General features: G+C 41.7%; 1 protein-coding gene across 3 annotated transcripts in view; it reads right to left on the bottom strand.

The window, feature by feature from the left end:
- Positions 1 to 12544, bottom strand: part of FRMD4A (FERM domain containing 4A) — a 574854-nt gene that overhangs the window by 424904 nt on the left and 137406 nt on the right. The window contains exon 1 of one of the 3 annotated variants that reach the window (XM_079106537.1): positions 11361 to 11410. The exons of the other annotated variants lie outside the window; for them this stretch is intronic. Coding sequence (XP_078962663.1) covers positions 11361 to 11393 — 33 coding nt within the window. The 5' untranslated portion in view covers positions 11394 to 11410. Of the gene's footprint in view, positions 1 to 11360; positions 11411 to 12544 lie in introns of those variants that run through there. 3 annotated transcript variants of the gene reach the window in all.

Genomic DNA, 12544 nt, shown 5'->3' with positions numbered 1-12544 from the left:
AGGCATCCAGCACCCACGCAGTGGTAGATTATTAGCTTTCTCTGGTCTAGCATGTACAGGACATGGCACAGACATGGGACAAGTGAAATTTTTAACTCCACATTTGGTCAAATTTAGCATCCTTGTGAAACAAGCCTCAGAGCATGACTTTTAGACAATGTCTTTGCCTTTCTAACAACTGCCTGTTGAACACCTGTGCTGCAGGAATCAGGAGTATTCATAGGGAAATGGACATAATAGTGGGGGCCTGGGCAGGAAGCCCTAAGTCTGCCCTTCATGTCAGGGAAGGATTCATGGGAGAAGCTTGAGTTAACTTAATGGCGTTTTCAGGCAAACAAGGAGAAGACTGTAACCTTAAGACTCAGCATTTGCAAAGGCACAGCGGGGGGAGACCTGAACATCAGCAGCGTTAGAAAAGAAAAATCCCAAAAAGCAGTGGTGGCCCCTGAGACTGTATAGACAGGAAAGGGACAGAGATTAAAGGGCTTTGAATGTGGTACTAGGGAGATTTTTTTTTTTTCTTTTCCTATAGGCAATGAGAACAGCTAGAGAGGAATTTTTGAGAAGAAAAATGGCGTGTTCAGATTTGTGCTTAGGAAGGTAGCTCTGCTGGTAATGACTTGAGGGATTAAAGGAAGTGAGCCTTGGAGGCAAACAGCAGAGCTAGGAGCCTGTGGCAAGAACTCAGTTAAAAACAGCCACTTGTTCCATGTGAGTAAAGAGGAAGGGAGAGACACAAGATAGACAGAAGGGATGAAATAGAGGGATGTGGAAACTGATCAGATGTGAAGAGTAAGGGAGAAGAAGGGTATGGAGGACCAGGTCTTTGACTTGGCACCTGGATGCAGTGGGCTGTGTTCAGTATGACAGGGGTCACAGCAAGCTTGGGGGCTTGATGGGGTCACATGTGCAATAAGTAAAGAAAAAAATCTCTGCAACATCGTTAGGGTGATGGAAAATAAAAACAAAACCCGACTTGGGTGTGCAGTTGTGAAACTCGAGACAGTTGGGAGTTCTCTGGCTCAGGGCTTTGCAGTGGAAAAGTGAGTCAAGCTGCACTCAAAGCCACATTTATCATTTTAAATATTCGAAGAGTCACATTACAAAGCAAAGGGAAACTGCTCCCTGCTCCTCCTGCATTCTTCTTCTGAGGAATTAGGCACCTTAAGGCACATTCAGAATATTACCTCTGGTTACAATACACCTTTAGGTGGTAAAAGTCATTTGAGTAACAGATTTTGTCCCATCAAATATACCCAATATATTGTGATTTTACTGTGAAATTAATATAACCATTGATGAGGTATTTTATATTTTTTATACTAAGACTTCAAAATCTAGTGTGCATTTTATGCTTGCAGCACATCTCAATTTAGACTGGCTACATTTCAAGTGCTCAGTAGCCATGTGTGGTCAGTGGCCACCCTACTAGACAGGGTAGCTCTTATTTACTGGCCTGACTCTAGAAGTCATAAAGTTAGGATTTGTCTGACACCAGTAAGTGGCAATTGCTACTCTGATTACTTACTTTGTCAATGTAGTTGCTCCCCAATGCTATTTTGTAAATAGGAGTTTGGTGTAACCTGGAACCTCAGGAATAAGCATATTTGTGGGATGAATGCCCAGAGTGCTTTGATCTCCACGGTGAAAACTGTTACACATAAAGAATGGATTAGCTCAGCACTCCCATTGTACAGGAGGGACACAGGGTCAGGTCAAAGAGGATGTAAGCAGCACAGGAGAACAGAGCAGGACTAACAAGTTAACTTGGTCATTCACCACACTTTCCTCCTAGATAGTGTAATATCAGCCTGGTGTTTCTCTCTTTTCCATTAGAAATGTGCACTCACATTTTCTCCTTTTACTTAACTGAATTCCTATTGGGATTTTAACTAGTTGCTGCAGGTGTGAGGGCAGGAAATAGAAGCACGCTCAGCTCACAGTCAATGTTATTCTCTTTCAAATCTACCCATGATAGATATGCCCAAGGGACTTACCTAAGTGTTATCCATTATGTACTCAACCTATAAGGTATTGTAGTTCCCTCTTCTCTGTAGGAGATATGTTCCAAGACCCCCACTGGATGCCTGAAATCTCAGATAGTATCTAATTCTATATACATGCACTGCAATCTGTGACAGTCAATCTGATATCTGGGATAGCTATTAAGTGATTAACAGGTGGGTAGCATATACAATGTGAATGCTCTGGACAAAGGAATGATTCATGTCCCGGGATGAGGGCAGAGTGAGATAGTGCAAGATTTCATCATGCTACTCAAAATGGCATATGCAACTTAATACTCATGAATGTTTATTTCTGGAGTTTTCCATTTAATAGTAAATCATGGTTGATCATGAGTAACTGAAACCTTAGAAAGTAAAATTGTGAATAAGTGGGAACCACTAAAAATTGAAAGTTACTTAGAAACTGTAGGGTAATATTTAAATCCTGCTTCATCCCTACCACATACACTGACATATCTATTAGAATCACTTTCATAAGCATTACTTTTAAAATGACAGACACCTATATGCACACATAGGGACTAAATATGAATCTCTAGTCAAAACTCTACAGAGACCAAAGAATAACAAAATGCATGGGGGTTATCCTAGTTCTCAAAGATAATTTTTTAAAGGAAGGACACTAATCTTTGTCAAGATTTATAGTATTCAAGGCTGTGTTTTCTAAATGATGTTCTTAGTATTCAGTATGGTATTTTACTTAGAAATTTTTAGAGAAATGACTAAAATTTAGTTTTCCCATTTACAAAATATGTCCAAGTTCATGCTGTTTGTGTAAGATAAAGAAGACTTTTTGAGACTTAATAGGATCCTCCTGAAGGCATTTTTATTCCTTTGAAGACACTAAGTTATTACCATTAACGTAATTCCCCTTGAATATCAATGTGGAGTTAATTTACCCAGTTGCTATCATCCCTTATATTAAAAGCATCACACTTAGAAGTAATGTAGCCTTTGAAAAAACCATCACCTTCTGCTCCTAGCTTCCAGAACCTGTGTCCTGATTTGCTTTCCAGAGAGTGACTGGGTTGCTTTGTCTTATTTGTGGTCTCTTTGTTAATGCTTTCCCTTTTGTTTGTACAATCTTGACAGAAGGAAACGTGTTTATTGCCTGACACTCAACAGGAGCACTTAATAAGTCCTTGTTGGATGGATAAATAAATGAGCTAGAACTGCCAGATTCCTTTTTCCTTCTCAGCAGTTTTGCTCCTTCTTTCCCTGCCTGGGATGTAGCAAACAGGTCTGACTGGAAAATGAACAGAATTCCTACAAACAAATCAGCTTCTCAATTTTTGTTACATCAGAAATCCTCATTTTACCTGCTCTCTTCCTCTGACTGGTTCCCTCTCACCTGCCCCACTCACGTTCCAGCTTAATTATGCAATGTTAGGTTGGTAGCTTGGGGCCTCTCTTCTGCCTTCTTTCTCCCAGCTGAATATCTCCCTCTGCCAGTGCAGCTGGGTCTACCAACCCTGGCAGTGGCTGCCCAGGGCCCTGCTGGTCACTTTGATGAAGCCAATGGCCTGCGTGTTCTCATTCCAGGGCCATCCAGAGGCTTCTACAGAGACTTCACGAAATCTCCTGGGCCAACAGAGTTTCATTGGCACAGAATGGAAGAGGCTTTCTCTCAACCACAGTTCTGAAAGCCTCATGCTACCCAGCTGGCATTGCCCATCTGTTCCTGACTCTGTCATCTCCCTTCTGGGGTGTGGAGCAAGGCTGGCATTCTGTATTTGCCCAGCCCTGGTCTTCCAGCTATAAAGCCTGCCCTGTAGGGATCATGTGAGCTGCTCTGGCTGATGTCTGAGACTGAGGAGGGATGTCCCTGGGCCTGGCTCCTGGGTTCCCATCTCCTGCAGTGGATGATGACCTCCAGCATCCTGCAACCCAGATCATGCTGAGGCCAGTTTCTGCAGGAATGGAGCTGTCTCAGGATCCACATGGTTAAAAACACAAGAACTGATGGATCAAGGAATGAGCCGATACTGCACACCTCACCCTCCCATTAATCCCAGTTCATAGCAAGGAGGAAAACTCAGACGCTCCTCTTTCTTTCTTCTTCATTTCTAAATTGGGCCTGGGGAGAAAATGGTATTGTAAAGAAGATGAAGCCAGTGAACTCTGTTTTCAAATTCCTATTTTCTCTAACTCATTTATGTAGACAAAAAATATGTATTAATTATAAATAATTCATATGGGTCAAAATATGTATTATTTTAAAATATCATGTATTAGTATTTTATAATGGATATATATTTTATTAACATCATATTATATATAACCTATACCAGTGTTGTACAAAATATTAACATGTTATATAAATATATTAATAAATAGATACTAAAACATATATTACATCTTATATTAATATATTAGTTTTATTATAGTAATCATTTACATATGATTATATTGTACTAACCTTATTGTCACTACTTCCAAGTGTTGATTAATAGTGTTTTTTAATTGAATGACACAAATTAACTTGTTTTTCCTTTTATAACTAGTTTACTTTCCCTGCTGAGATACATTGGAAAGTAAAGGAAAATAAAATCAACATTTTTTCCCACTTGCCCAGAGTAAGTACAGGTTTATTTTAGCAGGAAAAATAGTCCTTTGCTTTTGCAGCAGTAGTAAAGCCCTTTAAACACCTTGGAATGCAGAGTTCTGAGTATTGTTCAGGGACAATGATTCCCAAACTGAGGTCCATATTGACCTTTAGTTGTGGTTTCTCTACTCTAGAGTCTCTTAGTACTGGCAGCTATTAAAACACTCAGTAAGTGTTGGTTATTTTTACTAAATAACCTAAATAACCAAAAGGACAGAATAGGAAAGCAAAAATGATCTTCCTATGGTCTGCCCCAGAAAACTTGGCCTTAGTGGTCTCACATTGTTGGATTTGCCCACCTGATCCTATGGATACAGTTCTAACTGGTTCTAGCCAGCTCCTCTGGTGTACATCTGCTAAATGCTCATTCACATTTATTGAGTTCCTGTGAGCCCTTCGAGGGTCTACAGGTGTTCTGTGTTCATGTTTTTGTCAATAAATATGCACCAAGGGCTTATGATTCTGCTGCACCATGCTGAGTTCTCAGCATACAAGGGTGAACAAAATACAGTGAAATTTGCTTTCAAGAGGTTCCTGGTCCATTGCAGAGGGCAGCAAATGAACATGAGCTTGCTCAGACTGTGCAGAAGCCATGAAACAAGGCAAACAGAGCACGCACCAGGCTCTTACCCAGAGGAGCTGGCATTCAAACTGCAAACTGAAGGGTGCCTTAGAGTCAGCAGGGTAGACAGACAGGGCAGGTGGGGAGGACAAGGCTTCAACCAGAGTGAGCAGCGCCTCTGAGGACTGTATGATGAGGGGATGCAGCATGCGCAGGGAGTTCTGTGGCTAGACCCAGGGTAGATGCTGTGTTTCTTCAACATGTGGTGGAAGGACCACTGAATTCAGAGTCCTCTGGTCTTTTAATGAAAATGCAGATTCCTGGACGCCAGCTCAGAATTCCTGAATCACTTTTAAACATTCTCAAGTGAACTGAAGGCCAACTAAAGCCTGAGCTGTTAACATTGGATGTCAGTGGGGAGAATGAAAATGCAAAGGCGTATGTTGGTGAGGCTCAGGTCACGAAGAGCCTGCAAATCCAGGTGAGCCATGTGGACTTTCTCATGAGGGTCACAGGCAGTGCCATGCTGGTAAAAAACTAATAACTGGCTCCAGAGTGGGGCTGGGGGCCTATTCAGAGCTTGTTGACTTTTGGGTTGTAACTACTGTAGGAAAAATCACATGAGAGAATGAGTTCTAACTTTGCAAGACCTAAGCAAGAAGGAAAGAAAGGTTGCCATTCTTTGAGAGGCTACTTCTTGTATTATGCTGAATCTAGTCTTTTCTTCTAAACAACCCAGCTGCCACAATCAGTTGTTGCGAAAGGTCTTACTGTAATGAGAGCTGATTTATGCTACCAAGGCATTGATTTTACTCCAAGCTCTTTGACCTGCATCTTGACAGGTGAGAGATGGAGACACTAGCGGGCAGAGGTTATGTGGGCAGGAGGAGCTTTCCCGCTGCTTTAGCTACAGCATCATCCAGAACATTGATGGCGTGCTTTTCCTACTTGCACTCATGGTGACAATTCATTCTAAACATTTGTCATGGGATTTGCATTTCTGCTTATATTTATGCATATATTTTTAAATATTATACTAGTAATAACTAACAGTGTGAACTTGTTTACTCTCACAGTGACCTGGGATATAGAACTTATTATCATATGCATTTTATACAGGAGGAAACTGAGGCTCTGAAGAGTTACCCTCTAGTAAGTGACAGAACTAGAATTTGAACATGACAGACTAGAATAGGCTATGGTGCCATGCCCATCCCCTTCACACTAACTGTCATAATTTGGATCTAGAATGTTCCCAAAAAGTCCATGTGTTTAAAGGCTTGATTTTCAGCCTGGTACTATGGAGAGATGGTGGAAGCTCTAAGAGATAGGGCCTAGTGAAAGGTTTTAGGGCACTGGGAATGTTCTGTTGAAGGAGACTGTGGAACTCTTATCTCTTTCTCTTCCATTTCCTCATGCCCTGGCTGTGAGGTGAACAACTTGCTACTCGACACACTCCTCACCATGAGCTGCTTCCTCACCACAGGCCCCAAAGCAACAGGTTCGACGGATCATAGACCAAAATCTCTAAAACTGTGAGCCAGAACACAACCTTTCCCTTCATGTGTTTATTATTCTAGGCATTTGTTACCATAATGGAAAGCCCACTAACATAGAAAATCTAACCAAATACATAGTCTTATAAATTCCAACTTCCTTTTCATAATCTGCAGATGCCTTGAAGGGAACCGAGTTCAGCAGTTCAACCAATGCTTCACAGCAGTTTTCGGTAACGAAATCTGACAAGTGCTTCATACACAAACCTACTTTTGGTTTTATTGGCTTTATGGTAAAATTTACACAGCATCATAAAAACATGGAGTATGCACGTCAGTTGCTCCTGGCTGGTGGGGTAGGATTATCCCTTACCTGTTTCAAAGGCCTCTAGATTAGAGACTGTCCAAACCTTTTTTAGGAAAACATTTTGATATAAAGAAACATTTCCTTGAATTTAATCTAAGTCTGTCATTCTATTACCACAGCAAGCCTTTTATTCAAGTCTCCATTAAGACAGAGCACAGGTTATGTTAGGTTGTACATGATCTTGTGTGTAGTGGTGTTTAGTATATTTTAAAGTAATTGTCAAGCACTTCTTAGTCTTACCTTCTGCAGGCTAAACACTTCTTAGCTCTTAAGGATTTCTGATTCACAGAGTCCTTCAAATGAGAGATTCCAATATTTTATCTGAATCCATGTATCAAATAGGTGGAACATAAAGGATTATTTCAGTTACTATTCTCTGTGGAATTCTGGCAAAGTTTCAAACAGCTTTAGAACAATTCTAAGTGACTTAAGGGTTTCATATAGAGTATGATAATTGGTCTAAAAAGCCATAAAACCTTGACTGTACTGTTTTGATTTTTTCTTTTGCTCTCTATATTGTCTGTAATTTTAGAATGTTGACTCTTACAATTATATCTAATGTGTCTGCAAAGTTGCAGAGTGGGTTGAAAAGGACAATCTTGAGCCAGTTTCAGCAATGTGTGGCAATGTCTCTGAGCACCTAAGAGCTGGTCTCACGGGACACGATCCTCATGCTCACCACGAATGCCCACTCTTCACAGACTCAGATTTCCTTTCCACCATCCCTTTCATCACAGGGACTTATCTTTGCAGAAGATTTCCTTTAGAAAGTTACTTTATGTCACAAATCAGAAGCCATACCTTTAAAAAAGGAACCGAAATACAGTAAAATGACGCAGCGTCTTTCAGGCAGAAATAAGACAGGTTCAGATAGATAAAAAAGCACCATCCCTGGGGAGTTAGGCAATTGTAAGCTGAGAGGACATACTGAAGGCAATAGTATTGGAGTATTCTTATAACCCTGATTCGCACACAAAAGAAGTTCTTTAATAGCTAATACTGTATCTTTTCTGGAGAGGTTATAGTCAATCCACTTTCCATTTGCTGCACAAACATTTGGTAAAACACAGCTGTCATATAAAGAAATGAACCTCCAACCATTCCATCTTTGCTCTCCTTCCTTTCTCTTCCCTTCCTCTCCTCTTTGCTTTCTCCCTTTCTTCTTCATCTTCTTTTGAAGCTGCAGTTTCTTCAGAACACACTCCTGACATTCATAAAAAGTAAAGATTTGGCCTGATTTTACGTGCTTTGACCAGGTGCTCACTGCAAATTTTGCAGCAGGCAATTGGCAAGCAGGAATCTCCAGAGGCTAAAATTGATGGGAATTTTTTTTCCAGCCTCACTCAGTGGAGGCAGCACTCAGAGGATTAAAGAGAATTATGGAGGTTGGAAGATTAAAAAATGGAATTAAAAAAGAACACATTTTAAAAGTACACAAAGATGATTAGTTATACTATTTTCTTTACCCTTATAGGTGAAACAACTCAATCAGCTTCTCTCTGTTTTCCTTCTCCCTGACTCCCACCCCTCGCCTCTGCAAACATCATTTATTATGGCTAGAACCCCAAGGCCTGTGTCATGGTCTGCCAGCAGGCCGGTCAGAAGTATATCCATCAGCCTAGAGACTCTTCTAGATTGCATTATATATAAAAGGAAGAATAAGTGGTGTGTCCCAGTCATAGCTAAAGCCCTGCTAAGGATGTGTATCACCGACAATGTACTAACTCTGATTAGGGGAGGCCACCTGCCACATTGTCTGTTTCTAGGTACTTCAAGTGTGGCCGCCCACCCAGGAGACAGAGGGTGCTCAGGTGCCCTCTTCCCAATGCCCTTAATTTCAACCCTCATGAACATTTTGCCCACCCTGTTTTGCCACTTCCAGTTAATCTCATGCATATTTATGTGCCAATTATGCAAATCCCAAGATAAAAATGCATTAAGCACCCATGATTTAGACTGGTTAAGTCTATTACATGGCATAATGAAATTACGGCATGAGGTTCAATTTACCTCAACACTTGCTTTAAACTGTCAGTAAGTTATTAAGTAACCATAACACACCAAAATTTAGCTGGAGAAGGCTTCCTTTGTCTGCCCCATCATGATTCCAGGCAATCAGAAACTTCAAACTAAATCCTCATCAATGGAGGAAAATATTCCAGAATAGACTTAACAAGCCATAATGTGATCAAAGTTTAAGAAAGGCAATACAATGTCATTGATATTAGTCTTTGAATAAATTTTTAAAAATCACAGGGTAATTTCAACAACACATAACAGCGATTTAGGAATTAAAGCTGAGTCTAATCAATGGGATTCTCCTATTACAGCCTTACACAATTGAGTCTTGTTCCCTGAGTCATGATGATATTGTAGGTCACCAAATTCAAATGTAATTTGAATTTTCAGTATGGAAATATCAGTTTCCAGTGTCAGAAATGAAGCGATTAGAAAGGAATTCACAGAAGCAATATAAAACACATCCACATGCAAATCTCTTGAAACCTAAAAACTGAAAGGTTTGAATGACACTCAATTTGCTATGCAGAGATTTTATGTTTGAACTTTGGTAGGACCCAAAGTTCCACAGTTTCAATGTTCATTAGATGAGATGATGGTTCAGGAACAAGCCATGATGTGAATTCAACTGATAAACATAATGTATGAGCAGTCTGACCCACTGACATCCATTTTCCCCCTTCCAATAGCATGCCATTTGAATGGGCTCCGGTGTGATTTACACAGTGCCTGGGTCCTGGCTCATTTGCATAGGGAACTCCCCTCAATTGTATGAGAGTTGTACTTGCCGAGGGTTATGCACTCAGATCCACAGATTTGTTTGGCGCCAGCAAGTGTACAATACCCGGAGAGTTTGTCTGAGGTAGTCATTTCAAAAGCTGGCCAAAGGAGCAGATTATAAAGCCATTCCCTAAAGCCTTCAAATCTCATCCTGTCAATAAAGGGAAATAAGCCAGCTGTATTTGCCATTTTCTTTGCTGTGCTAAGGGCTGTATGATGGGAATGTGATGTGGTCACAGCCTTAGATTGAAGTGTGGCTTGCTGCCTGCAAGCAACCTGACTTCACCTGTGTGCTCCAGGAGAACAACGGGTCACCACAGGAGTCTCGAGGGGGATCAGTCAACCAGCAGAGGGGCTGGAATTAGAACCTTTGTAACTAACTGTCACTTGAGGCTGTCCTCCTAATGAACCACAATCAAACGATTGGTGAGCCTGACAGAGACAGAGAATCCTCCCAGAGGATGGGGTGCTTTCATGTACAAGACCCCAGTTCTAATATACGCTCAGAATGTCATGGTCATGCTCATTAACTAGCAGGAAAAAAAAAGATGTTCACTGACAAAAGGGTCTATTTGTGTCCGAATCACTAAAACAGAGCATCAAAGGGATGAGGTAAATCAAAGCCGTTTCCACTGGCTTTAACTCTGCTCTCTGTAGAGAGCTATTTGCTCCGATTAAAAAAAATAATTCTGATTAAGAACAATAATATTTCTAGCATTATTTAAAACTTTTGACCCACCCATTTAAAGCTCCATGTGGATTTGGCAGGTATCAAACAGCCCCCTCATCATGTGCGCTTTTAATGGAAACCCCATTTTCAAGGAATCCCTTTCTCCAGTGAAAAAGCAAACTCCAGCCAAGAAGAACAAGTGTTCCCAGTCTTCAGGAGATTGGAACTTGTTTCTGTGAACATTTCTAAATATTACAGGACCAAGTTCAAGATGTTAGATTAGTGCTGTGCTCTGTTATCTTTTCTGCAGGTCGGCTAGTTTTCTGAGAGCACACTGGCTTCCAGAATGCATTAACCTACTTTTGGTGGAGAGGATTCCCCCGATCCTCCTGCTCTGAACAAGAGGAGGAGGAGGAGAGAGGATATCTCAAGTGCGAGCTGGGCATGCTCTTTGCCATAAAGTATTACCCTTCCTGCTAAACAGCGGTGCTGCCTGAGAAATTGGTACTTCCTGCAAAGGAACAGCTCCGAGGGTAGCGCGGCCCCAAAGCAAGAGTGATTGGAAATACTGCTAAAATATGGCTGTCTAATCAACCGAGAGGGGAACTCATTTACTAAGATTCCCATTGTCCACGCTGACAGATGGCTCTCCCCCCCTGCTCTCCCCTTCGCACTGATCGCGCTGCCTTGGAGGCAAACCTATTCTTTGAGAGATCCAGTTGCATTCGCCAGCCTAGTTCTCAAATAAGACAAAAGCTCACTGAGCCTCCCCTGCATCGAGCCTTTCTGTACCTCCAAGCAGCACCAAAAGAAAGCGAGATTCACTCCCCTTACCTTCGTCCTCATCGGAGACAGGAGCCCTTCCATTTTGGCGGAATCCTCATGCCAGTTTCTCTCTTCTGCAAGTTACTCCGTCTCGGTGCCGTCCTTAAGCATCCCACATGAAAAGAACCATGTCGGGAGCCGCCAGTGGCTCCCCTCTCCCGGGTGGCGCCGCTGCACGCTGCACCGCCACCCGGTCTAACTTGAATCCCCAGTGCCTGCAAATCGCCGTTCCCGAAGTCTGCTCCTCTCCTCGCCCTCTTCCCCCTCGCTTTCTTCTCTCTGCGCTCTCTCCTCCCTCTCTCTCCTCCCTCTCTCTTTCCATAATATGCCTACAGCTCTCTGTGTACCATGCTTACTTGACAAATGATCCCTGTCTTAGGTATCGCATTTAAGCCAAGAGAAGTGGTTTGAACCAAGCCACAGGGCAGCTCACCCAGGACAGGAGGCAGGTTGTTGAGCTGGAGTGTCCCAGCGCTTCCCAGCTTCAGGTCTGCAGTTTGTTTTCTCTAGAGCTGAAGGCACTGCTGTAGTCCTTCCTTCCTTCATTCATCCAGTCAGCCATTCCTTTTTTAAGAAATAGGGCCCCCCACAGAATTGGAACCAGTTGACACCATTACTCAGCGGGTTTTCTGGTGTGTGCAGAAAGCAGAAAAGAAGTCCCAACACTTGTATATTTCTAAATACTCATTTGTTCAGCTCAGTGTGCATATCACATCTGGATAGTTAACTGGAAATTTGGAGTTTTGACCAGATGTTTAGAAGCACATAGACACAGCTTCTTCTCAGAGAAAGTTTCAAAAACAGATTTATGGACTCCATTCCTCAACAGCTGGGCATTAAATAATACGTGTGTGTTTGTGTGTGTGTGTGTGAGCACACGCTGTTCAGGACTCCAAATAAATCAGGACAGGCTGTTTAATTCAGCACTACTGGTCACTCAGAAAAAATAGAAAATGAAAGAAAAATGACAAAGATCTGGATGAGAGCATGAAGAAATTGAAAAGATGAGATTTTCCTGGACTTCCTTGAAGGATCCTCTATGTGGAAATAATTCAACATTTCCCTATCAACTGGTGACTCCTTAATTGTAGCTAAGAATGTTTTTGCCATTGCAAAAGCTTAAGGACACATTCACATCCTATATTTGATATACACACCATTTGTGAATTCATCAATGATACTTAAGGCTAATG

The sequence above is a fragment of the Sciurus vulgaris genome (genome assembly GCF_902686455.1).
Source record: "Sciurus vulgaris genome assembly, chromosome: 12".
NCBI classification, from domain to species: Eukaryota; Metazoa; Chordata; class Mammalia; order Rodentia; family Sciuridae; genus Sciurus; species Sciurus vulgaris.
Note: the sequence above shows the minus strand (reverse complement) of the source record. Positions and strands in the feature narration are given on the sequence as shown.